At 33.8% G+C, this 20,765-nt stretch overlaps 1 protein-coding gene across 1 annotated transcript in view; it reads right to left on the bottom strand.

Annotated features, from left to right (window-relative positions):
• Gabrg1 (gamma-aminobutyric acid (GABA) A receptor, gamma 1) overlaps window positions 1-20,765 on the bottom strand; it is a 76,721-nt gene that overhangs the window by 39,972 nt on the left and 15,984 nt on the right. The window contains exons 2-3 of the mRNA XM_005391906.2: window positions 15,663-15,811; window positions 7,413-7,480 (exon numbers count right to left, since the gene is read on the bottom strand). Coding sequence (XP_005391963.1) covers window positions 7,413-7,480; window positions 15,663-15,811 — 217 coding nt within the window. The remainder of the gene's footprint in view (window positions 1-7,412; window positions 7,481-15,662; window positions 15,812-20,765) is intronic.

Genomic DNA, 20,765 nt, shown 5'->3' with positions numbered 1-20,765 from the left:
AAAAATATGCAGTTTATAAAACAATATAGAGTGCTATCTGTATATACATAGTTACTTAAAATGGTAGTAACTGTGGTAACCACTGTTTACTTCAGAATATTTTCATTTTATCCATGACCTAACTAAATTTCTATTTTTCCTATGTAGAACAAGTATTCCTCCTATTACAAAGAAAAACATTACTTTTGTGAAAACCTATTTTAGAAATAAATAACATTAGGATCACCATTCATAATTTAAAATCTGTATGCGTTCATGCACAGGTTTTTTCTGACCTTTCTTTCCCTTCTATATCAGCTTAGTTTCCATATTTGAAAGCATCTTCTCTGCTACATTTTATATTTCTCTGAAAGAAGGCAACTTTATCTTTTCTAACTCAGAATCCAAGGCAACAACTGTATAAATAGTAAAAATGTATGACAAACATATAAAAACATGAAATAAATATAAAATGTTTATGTAAATAAGAAATTAAATTTGTTTACCAGTTTGGATATTTAGATGTTCATTTAATTTACAAATGCAAGGAACTTTAATTTCCTGTTTATGGGGAAATAAGATATTGGATCAAAGCACAAAGATGAAAACTCTCATTCATTCCTAGTATTGTACGCCTGCAACTGTTGATTAGAAAATAACTAAATAAATTTTACTTCATCAAGGGATAAGAGAAAGTCTACTATAAAATGCGTAAGTAAGGAAATTAAAATGAGGATAGTAGCTCTTAAAATATTATATATGTAGATGGAAAACAAGAAACGGTTTTTGCTGCTTTTCCTGCTGAAAGTCCTGAAGTTTCTGTATTTGGCAAGGAGTGGTTGTCTGTTGGTAATATGATCAAATGAATAAAAATGTCATTTGACATGCAGAAGCTCTGCTGAAGGTTTTATGATCTCAATGGAGAAGCATCAGGACCAAACAGTAAGAAGAAGCGGTGAAAGAGGAAGGGAGGAAAGGAAGAGTTTGTGTGTGTGTGGACCATGTGGGGGGGATCAATTTATAGAATATCAGAAACAATTGCATCAATCAGGGTGGAAAAATGTGTTCCTTGCGATGGAAGAATACATAGAGAAAAAATGATCAGAGCAGTTACTTTCTCAATATGTTACAGATTCTTTAAATTAATATGTATGTCTTGACAGTTTATGATAAAATGGAGATTATAAGACAAGAAAAAAACTTAAAAGTAAGTTGTCAATCTTTTCAAATAGCTTATTTAACTGTAACTATCTCCAGTTTTAACTACTGATATTTGACCATTTTACTTAAGTGAATGAAAAAATAAAAAAAAAACTATTTCTGAAGAAAACTTTTTATTTTCATTCAACAATGAATAATGATTATGACTTTTGTATTTCTACATACACTTTTGTTTTAAAGGATTTCTGAGGTAGGCATAGTGGCACATACTTGCAATTTCAGCTGTGTAGGGGGATTGCAAATTTTAGCCCATCTGGGCAATTTAGTATTTAGTGAGTCCTGTATCAAAATAAAAATGATAAAATGTCTAGGTGTATAGCTTATTGAGGAAACTTTGAATTCAATCAATAACAAAAAAAATAAAAAATAAATACAATATTTTTGGTGTTTATTTTTGCCTTCCAGAGAGAACAACTAGGTTTCCCTCTTATGTGAAAGTATTCTGAAAGTGTTATTTGAAAAAACATTTCTGTACTGGCCGGTATAATTTTATTTATTACTCAAATGACTCAATCCTGCTTGTCCTGCCCTTATAGCCCCAGCTGGTTTCCCAGTCTTTTTGAATTACCTTCTTCGTAGCTCATCCCCCTGTTCTTTAGACCTATCTCCATTACCAAAAAGAATCAGAAATTTTAGCAATTAGAATCTATGCAGCTTCAGAACTATAGTCTAGGACTGCATGGTAGTCATATTTGCAATTATAATGATGTGAATTAAGATCTGTAAATGTGACTGGGTTTTCTCATTCTTGATCAGGTTTTAAAATTGCTTATTTTTTCCTTTCATTTTCAAAGTTTCTATATTGATAATCTCTTCTTTTTTTATTTTAAAGAGAAAAAATATTGTACAGATTCAATGGAATTTCAATTAAAATACCATTGGTAAACCTCACAGATCTAGAGAAAACGTTCTTAAAATTTATCTGGAACCAGAAGAGACCCAGAATCACAATACCAATCCTAGGCAACAAGTAAAGGCAGGAGGCATCACGATCCTTGACTTGAAATTATTCTACAAATCTATGGTGGTACTAGCAAAAAAACAGACTTGAGGATCAGTGGAACAGATTAGAAGATGCAGATAGATAATCTCTTCATACTGAACTATATACCAGTTACTAGTCACTACAAGTAAACTCATGCTCCAATCATATCTGAAATGTTCAATGATAGCTATGTTTGTACATACTAACTTTCACTATAGCCCCTTGTACATCTTGAACTTTCTACAGCTCTCACTGATCTTGACTTGAAGAATTGCTAGAATCCTTGAATGTCTGCACTTGCTAGCCAAAATGTAAATTACTATGGAGATACATGTACTCAAAATATTGAGTTAAAACATGTCCTCTTCCCCAACTTAAAAAGTTAAAAGCTTAAAAAAATACATAAGTCCAGTCTAATAACCTCAATCAACATTTTCTTGCCTTTATTTTAACTGAACGTTTTTCTACTTATATTTAATTAGAACATACATAAAATTGAACTACCTTTCCAAATTACTCTGATTTTTCCAGTAATTTATTGACTAAATCATTTGTTCATTTAATATATAAAGTACCCTATTTTTGGTAGGGTCATAAACATCATAGCTTATTGCATTGGAACAAAGAAAAGGAAAATGTTTCCTATTATAGAATGGTGTTTTAGGTGCCAATGGTAATGTATTAAAATGCTATTTTATGTAGTCAAATTTGCAAGAACAACCATTTTGTGACAGATCAAATTTGGTCTCATCTAACAAAAAAAACAACAGGGTTCAGTGGCCCACATCTGTAATTCTAATTTTGGAAGGCTGAGGTAGGATAGCAAGTTTGAATTCTACCTAGGCAATTTGGGGAGAGTCTCTTCAAAAATACAAAATAAAATTTTGCTGGGAATGTAGCTCCATGTGAAGACACGGGGTTCAATCCCCAGCAGTGCCAAAAAAAAAAGAAAAGTTAAGTCGGTATATTAATTTTCTTCCTTCTAGTCCAGTTCCTTAAAATGTATGCAGAGTTAATGGAAGAAAAAGCTACTCTCTTGCTTGCTTAATTACTCATTTGCTTGCTTGATTACACTTACAATCAAAGCAATTTTGTTCATTTTATGCAAAGTGAATTCTAATTTTCTTGTATTGTTTAGTTAAAGTAGTCTTCTATATAAACTTCTTATCAACCCCTAGTATGGCAATGCATTTCTTTAATAAACACTATCAAAATTGTCCCAGAGGTTTTTTGCATAGGTTTTAGTATTACTAGTTTCAATAGTAATTTCATTTAATTAACATTTGCAAAACTATCACTGCCCAAGGTTACAAGTGTATAATTCGTCCCACTGGGAAAACTAAATCTTTACTACCATGAATCTTTTATAGAAGATCATCATAGAACCCTCCTGGTAGCCATTCATGCTAATGTGCTTCCAGAATACTAATACAGCTTTGAATCCTATTTCTGTTTACTTTAATGATAATATTTTATATTTAACAAATTAAGAACAATTGAAAACAAAATTTCAACACAAAAATCATGCAATTTAGTGAAATGCAGACTTTTCTGTATGTTCAAATAGGCCACTTTCTCTAGAGATTGCTTACTTAAACTACTAAACAATGCAAAATCCAATCTAAAAGAAAAAATTAACAATTTTAATATACTACCTTAAGAAATTTCATATTTGTGTAATGTTCAAAATTCAACATTGCCACCTACATGTATATAAAATGTTCTCTTTAGAAAAACTAAACTGGTTGTGCAGAAATTTGTTTTAAGCAGAGCTGATATTAAAACATTCATTACAACTTTTGGTTTTTTTTGTTTGTCTTGGTGCTGTTTTTTCTTCATTTTCTGACTAATCTTGCTATTTTATTTACTACCTCTGCTTTCAGTTCCTTAAATGTCTGTGTTACAAGGTCTGATATGCATTCTTTTTTCTTCTTTCTTGTATCAAGTGTCCCTCCCTTTCCTACCCAATCTTGCAGAGACTTTGCAAATTCTTGAGAAAAATTTGGCTTCTGACTCTTTGAATGTTAGCACCTATTTAAGACTAACTTCTAGGACACTGTGCAGACATCCCATCAGCTTCTCAAAAAGCAGTTTATACATGGCCGGTTCATAATCATTTCCTTTGCAGTGACAAAGACATCAGCTATGGTTTTACCAAAATGCTGTCACTAGAGCAATCAGTGCAGACAGCTGTGAAACTCACAGAACGATCCTGGTGAGGAGGAGAAAAACGGATGGAACGTGGCTGTAATAGACGTAAGCGGGCACAGGCAATAGGCATGTCATAATGATTCGTCAAGTATAAAGTGGCAAAGGCCTATAATAAAGAAATGATTTGACTATTGGAATACTGAGTAAATTAAGTGAGTGAGAAAATCAGCAAGCTGTAGAGAATTCCCTTTATGTCTTAGGTGATGAATTGTGCTACTCCCAAACTTCATATGTTGAATAGCTAATGACCAGTACCTCGGAGCATGACTGTATTTAAAGCTAGGGCTTTTAAACAAATGATGAGTTTTAATTGAGGCGTTCAAGGTGGGCCCTGATCTAATTTTCCTTGTGATAAGAAGAGAAAATCTAGACAAGCAAAGCAACATAAGAAATGAGTGAGAAAAAGGGAACAGAAGGTGTGGACGTAGTGAGGAGGTGATCATCCCCAAGCCGGTGAGAGAGGCCCAGGAGGAAAGCAAATCAGACGACACTTTGATCTTGGACTTCTTGTCTCCATAATTGCGAGAAACAAATATCCATTTCTTAAGCCTCAGAGTCACTAAATGGGGCATAATAGTTTGACTTACAGAAATGGGATTGTTAAGGTTTGTGGCAGATCATCATGATCTATTTTTTAAAAATATGTTCTGGTGATGTTACTGTCATTAATTAATAACCTTCAAATAATAATAAAAACTACGTATAAAAATAAGACATGGGGGCCACACTTAATCATTTTCTATCCTAAATGGACCTCCCTTGACGTTTTCTCATCATCTCTCTGCTTCTTATTTTTCTTATTTTCTCTCTCTCTCTTTGTTATCCACGTTATTCTAATTTTTTAATATATGTGGCTCAATTATTGTTCATATCCATCAGTTACATTGTTCTCACTCAATACATATATGCAATTTGAGATAATCAAATCAGGCTACTTAGCATATGCATCTCCTTTTCAAGTTCTTTATGAAATAAATAAATAGCTGTAAATTATAGCCATCCTGCTGTGCTATAGAGTGCTAGAATTCATTCCTCCTATTTAACTATATTTTGCTTACCCTTATACTCTTATCTCATCCTCTTCCTCTTCTGTACAAAGTCTCTGGAATTAGTGGTTCAAGAATTAATTTTGCAATCCTCCTCCTCACTCCCCAGCACTCTCAAACTAATGTGATTGCATGGCTTGCATCCCTGCATGACCTATGTATGTATTTCGGGCTCCATGGAAAGATGTTTGTGTATGGGAACAATTCTGAAGGTAGAGGTGACGTTCAATTGAACTGTTATTCCTTTCCTACATTCGTTAACCCACTGAACTCACCAAACGGAAAACCAACACCATCGAATTGCTAATGGCCATCAGCCCTACAGAACCCTACGTGAATTTGCAATTGATTATTATTCCTCCTTCTTCCTCTTTAATGCCTAAGATTATAAAATGTCTCCTGGTTTTTCTCCCACCCCTCTGACTGTCCTGAGGAGGTCTCTCCTGCACTTCTTTCTCTTCCACCTATATTCTCCATACCATCTCGTCCTCATATCTACACTCTCCTTAAATGAATAGCCCCTTGGATTATCTCAGAGATTCTTAAAGTTTTAAACTGCATTATAGACCACTTGCCTCTTTCTTTCCTGTTCTGTATATTGAGTCCCAAGGCACCCTTGAACAACAGGCATATCTGATGAGTCACTACTGTGTAGCACCTACTGAATGTGCCCTTAGTATCTTTCTTAGTCATTTTTCTTGTCACTGGGACAAAATACCTGATGCCTGCAACCCAAAGGAGAGGTTAATTTTGGACCATGTTTAGCAGGCTTAGGTATAGAACTGGCATGGTGGAAGGGTCTGGAAGGAGCAAACTGCTCACATCATGGTGACCAGGAAGTGGAGAAGGTGGAAACTAGGTAGATCTTCCCAGGTCATGTGCCCATAGACTCTGCTCCAAGCAGGTGATAGGATCAAACGGCACATTTATCTCTGAACTCATCCATGAATTAATTCACTGATGAATATAGTGTCCTTGAAATCTAATTGCCCTCAAAAGTACTATCCATGAGCACATGAGGCCTCTGAGGGACATTCCTGATCCAAACCGTAACAGTATCTGGAGCACATACACCTGTATTCCACATCTAAATATAGGCTGTACTATCTGCAAGGTTTCTTCAAGTCTTTAGCTTGGAATCAGTCTAGCTATAACCCATGAGTCCAAGATTGTGAAAGATTCACCTGATATTTCTCAAATGTGATATTGTCTTCTCTGACTCAACTATCATTTTACCTACTATAGTGACAATCTGACTGTCTCCAGTTCAGTTGTCACTGTACTAGTCAAAACCTCAAAAATCTATTTCCCAGACTGATGCAACCTCTGAACTGGTCTCTCTAATCCAAATCTTTGCCCCTTATATCTATCTTCTGTATTATGATAAAAGTGATGTATTAAAAATCATACGTTCCTTTGATGAAAAGCTTCTGATCATTTCTGTTACCCAAAGAGATGTAACTCATACATCACACAATACTTAAATTTCCTGTTATAATATGTTGCAAGACTGTCCTAATGAAGCTCTTTAAAATTCCTTCATCCTCAGTTCTCACCTTGCACTTTACGTTTTTGGGGCAACAAATTCCCCTTGATCTTTTCAGGCTGTTTGGTTTCTCTGTAGCTCTGAGCATGCTGCCTCTTCTGCCAATATGTCCCTTTCTACCTCAGACTGATATTTTACCCTAGGCCTATTGATACTCTTTTCTCTAGATTTCTTCAACCACCCACTTTCCAAGAAACAGGAGATATTTATACCTTAACAAAGTCCTATCAAACACACTACACTAGAACAGCAGCCTACTGGTTCAGCTATTAGATAAGTGGTATTTTAGCTTTTATTGCCAGTCTAACACAGAGTATTACACATGGTGACTTAAATTCACTCAGAATCAGCAATCAGAAAGTACTCATGTGTTCATTCTATTATGAAGCCATGTCATTAGAATCTCTGCATTGGTATCACTCACCATGTTTATGGGATCGACTGGTCCGATGCTGTTTACGTAAACATCAGTTTCTATTACTGTAGGCCGCACTGCAAAATGCCAACACAGAAAATGGTCAAATTTGTCATCAAAGGTTGTCTTAAAGAAATTTTGACTTTAGACCAATCATAATAATTTGTAATATTTCAGTGTTTTAACCATAAAAGTTCACTTATTATTAAATGCAGAAACAGGGGCTGGGGATTTAGCTCAGCGGCAAAAGTGCCTGCCTGGCAAGCGCAAGGTCGTGAGTTCGGTTCCCTGTACCAGAGAAAAACCAAAAAAAAACCAAAAAAAAAAAAAAAAAAAAAAAAATGCAGAAACATAGCCTCTTATAAAAAACACAAAATTTTGTTTCCAAATCAAAATATTTTAATTAGAAATGCAGTGTACATGTTGAAGATATTAAAAAATATGTAAATCATTCATCTAACACAAGGAAGTAAATTTCATAAAATATTGGCTTTATTTAATGACCTTTGCAAGACTAAGGACCATTCATATCCATATATTTTCCTCATTGCTGTGCAAAACATTTTCAGTTTGTTTTACTCCCTTCACAACCACCAAGAAAGACCTAGAGCTCATTTTTTGATTCAGCAAATGTTTGCTAGGTGTAAATTGTTAACAAGGCAAACAAGAGGACAAAAATGTCCAGAAAAAATTTCTCATATCTTTCTCAGAGTGTTTACAAAGAAAAAGCAATGGGATAAAGCAGAGAAACATAACCTTGTAGACTGAAAGTTTGTCTGCTCTTGTAGCATGATTTTGGGCATTTCTGCTAAGTTCATCTTTCTAAAATTTGTCTAATTTTCTTCTCTGTCCTAGTATTTGTCACTCTTAGTTTAGAAGCAATGACTGATCTGGCAGCTGTACTTCCTACTCTAAATTTTGAATCCAGTAATCTGAGTATTCCCCAGACCTTTTGCTCCTGTCTAACTTTCTTGAAATTTCCCTGTATGGCAGAACCTCTAATTGAAAAATTTTGCTATTTTGCAAAATCCTACTTGTACAGATTTAAAATAACACTCATTTTTACCCTTTGTAATGGAAAAACTAATCTACATTTACAAAAATAGATAATATTTATTCTGGTTTTGTGACTTGTTTTTATTAAATATTATACATATTTTCTTAAAAAGGAAATGAGTAAGATTTGTTAAGATAGTTGCAATATTTGAAATTAAAAGTTTCTAGACCTATACATCACAGAAGAGTAATTCATCCTCCTAATCAACAATTGGCTATTGTAATTAGAAGTAGGTCATGTGACCTATAGAAGATTTTATAATTTAACTTAGATTGATGACCTCTAAGATAAATTGCTCTAATCATTTACCATTTATTTCTGACTAGCTATAAATTGTAGCTAATATATATCACATAATTAGTGTAATTATGGCTAGGTTTACAGAATGATTTTTAGGAAAGTCAATTAACAACAATGCAAAAGGTTTTCTCTTTTCAATTTAAGAATATTTATTGCCAGTTATAAGCAATGTACCGTGCTTACATAATTAGCTTTCTTTCCAATTATGGTGATAAATCAACAAAAACTGAGTTCCTGCATTTACTATGCAACCCCTGTGGCTAAATACTACCTTCACCGAGAGAAGTAAATGATTCCTAGAGGCATTTTTAGTTTCAGGATGCACTGGTCCCATTTATAATGTAGAAATAATTAGTTGTAAGTCAGTGAGCCTGCTTTCCTGACATCCAACCTTCTCATCCAATCATAAGACGAGGCTAGGGCTGTTAGAAAAATTAATTCCAGCCTTACGGTCTGAGCTCTGCCTCACAATGGATATTAAGGTACTTTATGAGCAACGAAAAGCACCTGGCCTGGGGATGGGATGTAGGAGAATCTTATCAGAAAGTTCAAGCTAGAAAACTGCTGTTAATAAGAAGAGAATTTACAATAATTAAATATTTATGTACACATTTTGATTTTTTTTTCAGTTATTATGTACCCATCTTGTAACTTTGGGCTATGAGCATTTGATCCAGTCCTTTAATTTGCAGACTCAAAAAGAGAGAAAAATTCAATCTGAAAGTAAAATGAAATATTTAATATTAATTTTGAAACTACAGGTGGTCATTATGTGCCTCAAAATGCATGATTAAAAGAAAAGCAGTGGAAATCTGTAGCTGTTCCGTAATGTGCAGTGACTCATTGCAGCTTTGATTGACTTACACTATGAATCACACTTGTGGATAAAATTACTTAGAGTTTCATGGAAGGTGAAAAAACATCGCCTTTCAGCACTTTGACTTTCTTAGACCAGCTGTTCTATAGTGAGATTTGCATGATGTTTAAACAGAAAACATCATCTTTTAATTCAAAACTAGAAAAATACCACTAAAAGAGAAATGTCATTCCAGGCTTATTAAATGTTGTCTTGAAAGTAGGAACAGATTATGTTTAATTCGTCACACATACAGAGATCAAAGATTTTTCTTTGCCACAGTGTAGCAGTGAGTGAGAAACCCATGTACTACTACAGAAAATTACATTTTTCATACGTAGAAGGCAGGTATAGATGACACTCGATCGTTTCTCGATCTTTTCTGGGCCATGACTCTAAGTACTGTCTTTAGTGTAGCGAACGTAAGTAGATAAACTCCCAGCGAGAATGAGTAGGCAAAAAAAAAACCAGAGATTGACAGCAACTTGAGCATCCACAATAAGAAAGAAAAAAAATTAAAGTTGAAAAACAAAAGCAGTAAAAATAATATGACTTCCATGTTCAGTTCTAAGTGGCTAAGGCAAAACTGAGAAAGACAAGTTACAGAGGTGGGGGCCTGGGTTATTGGAACGTGTAAACTAAAATATACACCAAAACATGTTCTCCAAATTGATCTTAAACATTGTTTCCTGAATACCTTATTCCAGTCTTTAAGAGGTATTCAGCAAATTATGTAGTGTTTTGGTCATTTTTATTTTTTTTTAGTCAATTTAGGTCAATTAAAAATTCCAATGCTGAAAAAATAACATTTACAGATATTTCCTACCTTTCAGAAAAAAATAAATAAGCAAAGAGTCCCACTGGCTCAAATATTACAGTGAAAACACAGAAATACTTGTTTTCTGTTTTAAAACTCAATTTGAATTAAAAAATAATTTCATAAAACTAAATATACTTCTCCCCCTCAGCAAAAGAGACATCAACAGACCTACCGAATCCACTCAAAGAGTTTGGAGTTTCTTAGCATGATATAAGAGTATATCAAAGAAATAAGGATTTGGTAAAACACCTACAAGCCATAAAATAAATACAGGAAAGAAATATTGCACAATTTAAAAAAAGAAATCAAGATTCAGCACAAATCAAGCACAGAAACTCCTCAAATATAAAAAGGAAGAAAGTTATAGGAAGATATTCAAAACAGTTCAATGCATTCACACATTCGGGAATAAGAAAAAATTATTTTGGATGAGAAATTCAGACAGTACAAAAGGAATGAACTTTTCTTCCCCTTAAGTAAACAGGCAGAAATAAGGAATTGATCTAACATAGGAAAGAAACAGAAGCAAAAGACAAACTTATGAGATAAGTAACAGTCAATACAATAAAATATTACTAATAGCCAGGAGGAAAATCCAACCAATATAAATGTGATAAAACAAAGTCAGAAGGTCAAAGAGCAAGTTTTAATATACAAGACAAGCAAAGTGTGATTAACTAATCTATATCTGCAACTCATGAGTGAAGTCAGTGCAGTGGAACAGAACTAATAATCAATATTTTAATGGAAAATACATAAGTAAATAAATCTTTCCAGAGTGGAAGAACATTTGAAACTTCCTTGTGAAAAGAATTACTGAACAGCTCTGAGACTTAAACTAGTAAAACTATTCAGTTGAAAGATTAGAAAGACCTCAAAGGTCTCCTGAAAAATCAATCAATCAATCAGTCACAAGGCCTAAACAACTGGACTGGTATCTAACTTCTCAAAAATAACACACAAAATAATTCAACAGAGAAATAACCTATTAAAAAGAAAACTCAAAAAAAAAAAAAAAAAAAAAAAAAAAAAAAAAAAAAAAAAAAAAAAAAAAAGAACCAAGGGTTTTATATCCAGCTAACCTGTCACTCACATATCAAGTTAGTGGAAAAACAGTTTCCCACACATAAAAATTATCTCAAAAATGTACTCAGGGAATAAATGACTGGGAAAACTTCACCAAAAAGGAAACTATTGCTAAGTCTTGGAAACAGCGTACATGGCCATAAACAGATGAATAGATAAGGAAAATGTGTATTTATACACAGTAGACTGTATAGACTGCTATGAAGAAACATAAACTTTAGGATTTCATAGGTAAATTAATGCAACTTAAGAGCATAATGTTAAATGAGGACAGTCAGTCACAAAAGCTTAATTATTTATTGTAAAAACTAGGATAATATTCCACACATATCAAAAATCATTTTGAACCTGGCAGGCTCATGATTGTAATCCCAGTACTTCAGGAAGCTGAAACAGAAGGATCTCAAGCTTGAGCTCAGCCGGGACATTTTAGCAACTTAGCAAGACATTGTCTTAAGGTGAAAAATAAAAAATGGACTGAGATGTAGCTCTGTGACAAGACCCTGGACTCAGTTTCCCCTACTGTCAAAAAATAGTAATAATATTAATTTGAAGTAACCACAATATTGGATGTGCTGGAAATTGAATATCACCAGTAACACTTGAAACAAATCTTGTTAAAAATGAATAGCACAATAACCCTGGAGGGAGGCAGACCATCCTAAATAAATTTGTGGAACAGTAGTCTGAATATGTAACATAAAGGAAAAAATGTGTAGAAATATTTTATTCATTAAATTTTCAGATACATATGATAAGTGGAAATATTAAATTCAAAAACTACACACATTTACTAACCCTGAGCAAATAAGATGATATCATACACGACAGCCAAGTTTTCATTGTTGGAAAAGGGAAAATCTAAGAAGAACTCTATGGTATTTGAATTAGAATCAGAGCCTTCAGTACAAAATCAAAATTGAGATATAAGGGGCTAAGAATATTTGCACAGTCTCACAGTATCACCTCAAGACATATGAAGGAATACCAAAGCTAAAAATTAGAACTTTGCCGTAGAGGAATCCCATGCAAAGCACACTTAACTATCCGGAGAAAGCTAACATTATAAGCAGTAAGATGCATTAACTTCATGTACTTCCTGCTATAAAAATTCAAAGGGCACACTATCACTACTGTGGTGACTGGATAAAAATGCATAACTTCACCCTAGTAATAAAAATAACATGTAATCTCCAATTTAGGGACACTCAGCTGGGTAATGCTCCTTACAGTTAGTAAGGTCATAAAAGAAAAACTGAGAAAATATACCAGATAAACAGAGAGTAAGGGAACATGAGAACACATTGCATCTTTGGTAGAATACTTCAGCAGAAAACCAAGAACATTAGAGAGGTACGAAACAAAATAAAGTTCTATAGATCAGTTCATAGTATTGCATCAATATCATTTTGTGGATCCTGCAAATATTCTGTGGTTATATATGATGTTAACCTTAAGGTTTACATTAAGGGATTATGGAAATTCTATGCATTAATTCTAAAATTTTACTAAACCAGCTATTTACTTTACTAAGTCTACAATTGATTTTGAAAAGAAATTATTTTAGCAATACACAAAAACAGACAATTAAACAGAAGGAAAATAGATTAATATAATTAAACTTTGCAAGGCAATTAAAGTTCAGGTAATTCTTCAACATTAAAATTTGATAAAATTAAATTTTACTTCTATGATAATACAAATAAAATGGAAAAAGTACTTCAAGGTTAATTCAGAAATACAGGAGCAGGTTACTAATAATAGGAATACAGGCCAGGGATTTAGCTCAGAGGCGCAGCACCTGCATGGAAAGCACAAGGTCTTGAGTTTGATTCCTGGTAAAAAAAAAAAAAAAAAAAAAGAATAAAAGAAGGAAAGTCTCACATATTAAAAATATCACAAAAAATTATAAAATAATTCAACACTTACTTTGAAAGCTTTAGAATAAATTCCTCTCAAAGTTCAATTTCTCGCAATTGACCGAAAAGTAGCAAATTTTCATAAACTTATGTTTAAAATGTTGAAGTGTGAAAAAATCTTTCCCCAAAAGTAAACTTTAAGCCAACATGTCTTTGCCAAAATATATTTCCAAATATTTAAGAACTACATAGCATCTATCTTAGACAAACCCATGTAGCTCATGTGCAGGTACAAATAAAATCTTAATTTCAAAACCACAAGATATTACAGAAAGTAAAATGACCAATCGATATCTTCCATGAGCATCAAATTTCTTCCAGTGCTACTTTTAAATGTTACTAGATCAGAATAAAGTAAATTTGTAAAGGAATAAAAAGTTTTAATTTTTAACTTGCTCTAAGATATTTATAGAATAAATAGCAGGTCAGGTAAAGAACTAACTATGATCCATATGATTATTTCAATACATGCACAGAAAACATTTGATAAATCATGTTGGAAGTAGATCCTTACCAAAAAAGAGAATGTAACAAAGTATCCTTACAAAAGAAGTCCACAGATAACATCACACCTACTAGTAAAATATAGATTCTTTTTTTCTGATATCAGAAACAAGCCAAGAATATTCAACATTGTGCTCTAGTCTTAACCACAGCAATCTGACATGAGAAAATGTATAATATGGGAAACAAAGAATTAAGATACAATAAAAAGCAAAAATAGTCATGAGCCTCTATCTTATAAAATCTGAGAAATATATCAATATATTATTAAATTAATAAATTTAGCAAGGATTCTGAAAACACAGTAAATATACAGAGTATCTCAAAACATAGAATTAGAAAATCCTTCTTTATTAAAAAAAAATCCAATTAATCAAGCTGACAATACCTCTTCAAAGAAAAGATAAATTTTGAAATTATGTGTAAATAGAGAAATGGGTAATGTTTACAAGTTTGATATGCTAAAAGTTCAACGTGGTAAAGATTTTAGTTTCCCTATGTTGGCTATAAATTTAATGCAAGCTCAGTGAAAGTCTTTGTTTCCATGCATTTGTTTTAAAGAGTTACAGTGGATTTACATACATACAAAATTCCTCCTTCTTTCCCTGCTCTTTTCCCACATCCCAGTTGCCCATTACTCTGGAGCGGTTTCCTATCATTTCACAGTGCATATACAGGATAGTTAACACGGTTGTTCTTTTGTCTTCTAGTTCTATGCTGAAAGAAATTGTCAATGAGTCTTTGGTTGATCAGTATTGCATTTCTATATCTGTTTTCATGAGAAGCCACTTTGAAGATATCAATATGTGATACAACAACCATTGTTAATTCCCTACCACTTTGTTTGTAACTCTGTATTGTCTGTACTGTTCTTTTGATATGTTGTAAGATGTTGTCTGTCTGTTAATGTTTTCCTCCTTTTATTTTTAAAAGAATACAAACAAACAAACAAAAAAGAGTTACAGTGGATTAAATCAGATCCAGAAAGTTAAATACTGCATGATTTCACTTATGGGAGTAACCCACAGGATAAATAAAGTGTAAAATAAAAGAAAAATGGCAGGAAATGGGGAGGCAGCCTTTCAGAACTGGGGAAAGAGGACAAAGGAAAATGGAAGAGGAAGAGGGGAGGGAAAGAGGCAAACCTGCAGAATACCATGTGTGTGTGTTTCGGTGTGTGTGTGTGCTTGCAGGTATTTATACTTATTCCCTAAAGTGAATAAAATTATAATCTAATATAAATATATATCAATATAATTAATATTAAAATCTTTGTATGAAACTTACAAATTATTTTTCTGATAAAATTTATATGTAATTTCAAACAACCAAGAATAACAGTCTTAAATAAAGTCAATTGCCTCCACCAAATATATCATCAAAATTTTAAATTCTCTGTCCAGTAAAATAATGTGGCACTGGTATCGAACTATATGTCTCTGTTAAGCTTTCTTATGGAGCATCTCTCAGTCCTTCAGAAAATTTTTTCAAAATTCTGCTGTAGCACCTTTGATAGCAGCCATAGAATAATTACATCTCTGGTTTCACTTTAGACGGTAAACTTCAGACAGTGGTCATCCCAACTAATAGTCCTGAAACCCAGCATGGTCTCTGACATATATTAAATACTCAAAAGCTGTGAGATAAATGATGAAATAGCATGACATAAGATATTTTTCACAGTCAACAACATCCCAGAACAAGCACTCTAACTTACCTCCTATATCTGGACGAAGTTTATTGTCATAACCTTGAAGCAATGAGTTGAGAATTTGTGTAATATCTCCTTCATGAATTTTTGGTGCCAATACCCATGTTTTGTTCACTGTTAAATCTTCATCATCTTCATCATCTACTTTATCAGCACTAAATAATTCAAAGAAAATTGTGGATGACATAAAGTTAATCAAACTGTGTATACCAAATTCTTTAAGATCAGTTTAATTGCATAAGGGAGTATAAGGCTGGAAAAAAAATTACAGAAATGTTTATGCCATTGTCCTATGAACTATCCTGATATAATAATACTCAGAAATTAAGAATTTAGTGCATGAAACACAATGTACAATACTAAAATAATAAATTTTGACTACTCCCACAGCTACCATTAAAACTCATACAACCTTAAACTAGCCTTGGAAATGATACCCGATTCTGCACAATCATACATGCTGACCCCAAAATATCACACTGAATAATAAAAATTACAAGATGAAGAATTAGAGGAAGAGGTACAATAGCCTAGGAAAATATATGGAAACGTATGTATATAAAAGAAGAATTAAAGGAAGATGCATGACGAGCTACTTGAAGGAAAGAAAAGCACCGTTCCTCATATCCTGACTCCCCAGCTAAGATTTCTGGCCATGCTTCTGTGGCGAACAAGGCTAAGATTGACTTTCATTCTGAATTGTGGTAGAAACATGAGTAAAATTGCTATTTAACTACAATTCATCAAAAGTAACAAAATTTTCCTTATTACATAAAAGTAAACCAATCTTAAATTGACTTAAATCTTAAATTCCAGACTCAGCAACACAGACAATTCTAGCAAATGTCTAGTGTTCCGGTGGAAAAGGATCCAAAAGACAAAGCACTAACACTGGCAAATCTCTAACACACGCTGTTATTCGTACGTATTTTAGAGATATGCTTCTCTCCAGTGGCAAACCCGACAATATCTTACAATCTTTAGTTGATCATTGTGTCTTCCGTTCAGAACTCTTTTTCTTTGGACCTGAACATCTTAGTAAATGCAGCCCCCTCTTCTTTATGAGTATGGCTATAGATTGGATCTTAAATGGCGCCCAGAGGCTTCTGTGTCTGAGGCTTGATCCCCACCCCTTGGCACTCCTGGGAGATCATGGAACTTTCAGGAGCAGGGATCTAGTGGGAGGAAGGTAGGTCGCTCAGGAATGCCTTAAAAGAGACTGAACTCTGTTGTCTTCCTTTTCTGTTGTTGCTTCCAATCTGTCATGAAGCAAGCCTCATGTGCAGCCACGCGTTTCCCACCGTGAGGAGCTGCCATTAAGAGCTACAGGGCCGCTGCTCTAAGAGCTACAGGGCCGACTAAGGACGTGCAGAAACCTCCAAGTGTGGAGACAAAATAAATATTCTCTACTTATAAGCTCAAATCTTTTTATAGTATCAGAAAGCTGACTAGCACAATTATTATGGCAAATTGAAACAATCTTAAAGAATGTCTCATTTCATGTTCACAATAATTCAAGAACCGTAATTATCAACAGGTAGTGGGATGTATTATTTTTCCCAGCGTCTGTCCTCTTCTTCCTGTCAGGGGGTGATAATTCACACTGACTTCTAACTTGAAGTACTCATTTTGACAGGAGGATTACATAGTTCTCTCTACTGTTGAATTCAAGTGAGGTCCTGTGATTGGCTTTGGCCTATAGAAAATTAGTATATATGTCACTACCAAGCAGAAGATTTAGTATTATTGAAATATACCACATCTCTTTTCCTCCTGAAAGACAGGCATCCGTATTCAAAGGCTAATCCATTATGCATCCCCCTCATCAAAGTGGCATGGATTGAGACAAAATAGACCCACAATGGACAAGAAGCCTGAGAGAAAAATAAACAGCAAGGACTGGAAGCCACTGACTTTTGGGAGTATTATATTACCATGGCATAGCCCGGGATATCTCCAGAAATAGCTCCTGTGTAGTTCACTTTATTTTCATGTATTGTTTTTTATTTATTTACTGATTTATTTACAGATGTTAAATAATATGTGCCTTCATGTTGCTGCTTAGATTATCGTTGGTTTCTCCCATTCATGCCACCTCAGTTAAATAGACAGCGACTCCTTGAGTGAAAATTTACAAATGAACATAGAAGCTTTCATGCCCAATTTCTATGGATGAATTAGATGTCACAAAGTGTGTAAAGCTCAACTTTGACCACACATGTAGTTAACAGATTTTTCACTTGGGTATTTTATTGTAGTACTTGATGTGATACATTTAACTGTGTAAACTAGTATACTACTGAAATAACATGATTTCCTTCAAAATTTTCATTATTTTTCTCTAAATGAAATCAAGAGTTATAGATAAACTAAATATTGAAAATGCTGAAGTATTAAGAATACCTGTGAGTGTGTCACCCTGGAAAGTTTTTTTACCTAGTTAAATTTTTTGAGACATTGGCAGCAACCCAAATGTAGATTTCCATTCAGCTCTTAGTTCCAGCTTTAAAAAATGAAATATCTGGCAGGTGGTTGATGGCAGGTTACTACACATAAAAAGCAGTTGCTCTTGAAGTATGATTGTAGTCAAGCGGAAGTTCTCAGGAGAAGCTTTTAATGCTTTGTGCAATGGTAACCAGAAAACACAGCTACATAGTATTTTCGATTTTATTCTAGTCTATTCACAGAGATAATATGAGAACTGACCTCAAATTTTACAAAGTCATCTTTCCTCATCTTTGCCAATAACAGAAAGGAAATTTCACTATAGTAAATTTGTCTATACCTTTCTTTAAAGCATTAAAGGGTTGGTATTATGTACTACTGTACTAATATGTACTGGTATTCTTCTGTTTTCTCAGTTGTAAAATAAGTATACAAACATTTACTCCATGAAATTAATGTGTATGTGGACTACATTGAAAAAAATACTGTATTTAACAGAAACCAAACACATACTTTCAGAAATATAGTATATTGTAAATGCAAAATTCCTAGTAATAGCAATAAAGTCATCAATCGTTATAACAAACAATTAGCAAAATTGCATAATCAAGAGTCTAGGGGCTGGGGATTTAGCTCAGCGGCAAAGCGCCTGCCTGGCAAGCGCAAGGTCGTGAGTTCGGTTCCCAGTACCGGAGAAAAACCAAAAAAAAAAAAAAAGAGTCTAAAAGCATTTCTATTGAGGTTCCTTCAAAGCCTTATGTGCTCAAAGCGGGACTTTGGAAGTGTGATTGGATTATGTTCATAATTTCATAATATATGAAAATAGTATAAAACAATTTGTTTCTATCATCTATGTATAATCTTTAGAAAACAGTATAAAGTGTACATTTAATGTGCTTCAAATGTGAAATAGAGATCGCGTCTTTTTTCCTGCATGTTAATAGAACCCTCCAATTTCCTGTGTGCATGCTAAAATACTGTATTCATGTACAAAAAGGAATTCATCTGACAAGACTGCCTACTTACAAATGAACTGCCTCTTCTTATATGCCAGAAACTGCTCAGCAATTAATTTCTAATCATAGAAGATAAATAATTAAATACAGTCTCTTACAGAGAGAGACAGAACATTACAACCCGTCAAGAAAATTTTCATGGCCTCTTGAAAATTGGCCACTTGGTCCTCAGGCCTGGGAACCTTAGTTGCCTGAGCTTGCTGCCAGCACCACAGATCCACATTGAGTCTGTACAGACCCCTGCAGTCCCAGGCTGCTTTCAGGCAATAAATGAACATGCAGGGTGTGTTGGTGTAGATTCATTCCATTAGCACCTGGGTAGGCCCCCACAGAAGGGCACCTTGCAGTGAAGGACTTGCGCAGGCCCCGCCCAAGCTTTCTTAGAAGGACATTGCACTCTGAGACTTATGTGACTCAAGTTTCCCCTTCCCTGTTTTTAGAGGTATCAGCCATTCAATCTTAGGCAAAGCTGCTCTTCTTTCCAGCCCAACCCCTTCTTCTCTGCCTCACCTTTCCCAGACAGGACTTTCAAACTCTCTTCTCAGGTCTAATCTCATCTTGGCATCAGCTTCTCAAAGGCTTCTGCTTTCCTTCCGAAATTACAGCCTTTCAACTTTAAAGGAAGTCTTAAGTTGTGCTTAAGAAGTATTATTACTTCTTTTTGTTCTGCTAACTTTTTAAAGCCACATTATACATAAAAACTTCTCAGACAATAGGAGAATTTTCATATCAAAAGTACCTTAATGACTGCCCTACTCTTACATAACAAATAAGAATTTGAACTAATAAGAGATAATTTAAATACAAGGCATACTACTCCACACAATTATGAAGGAAAACCATCTTTAGCATTGATTAAAAAGTACATGCCTGTAGCTGGTCAATCAGCTATCATAAACTGTTTTTCATGGCAAGTATTTATTGAAGTTTCCCCAAGACAGTTCTACTTTATACTTGTGGTCCCTGAATAATTTTTAGTAGCACCTTCTCCTCCATGAAATGGCCTACTTCGAATGATAAATTATATCGTCACTCTGTAGATAGTTCATGTAAAAATGACTGCAAGTGTTCTCATTCTGACACACGAGGGAGCCTCTTCCATTAATCTGCTAAGGAAGCAGAGCTAAAACCCAGAGCACTTTAATGAGGTGCCCGAAAATTTGACTAAACTCTGATGGAATACTGATGGACTATTTTCCGAATAGTTTGAAAAAAATGTCGTAAGTACAAGTAAAACACAATGATGCCATTTTTATATTTCTTTGAAAGAAAAAAGAGTCACTATTTCTTTTACTAAGTATATATGGGGAAAAAAATCACTGGGATGTAAATATAATAAATATTTTGGCAGCAGTATTTCCACTCTGACACTTTTGAATTAGTTATCTGCACAGGGAAAAAATTCAGCCAAGCTTCTTAAAAAGTTAACATCAGATTTATTTATGTTTTTAATTATTTAAAATTCCAAACTTGATATTCTACAGTACAATATGACAAAATGTTACTAACAAGTTAATCAGTAAACTAATTTCAAAGTCAGATAATAGGTAAGTATACTTGGTCAAGAAACCTGAATTCTTGCCTTTTACACAGAAAGAATAATTAAATATCTTCAGAAATCCTGTTTACCACTATTATAATTTTAAGG

The sequence above is a fragment of the Chinchilla lanigera genome, unplaced genomic scaffold, assembly GCF_000276665.1.
Source record: "Chinchilla lanigera isolate Chin_1 unplaced genomic scaffold, ChiLan1.0 scaffold00042, whole genome shotgun sequence".
NCBI classification, from domain to species: Eukaryota; Metazoa; Chordata; class Mammalia; order Rodentia; family Chinchillidae; genus Chinchilla; species Chinchilla lanigera.
The sequence above is the reverse complement of the archived record's forward strand: the minus strand, read 5'-3'. Positions and strand labels throughout refer to the sequence as shown.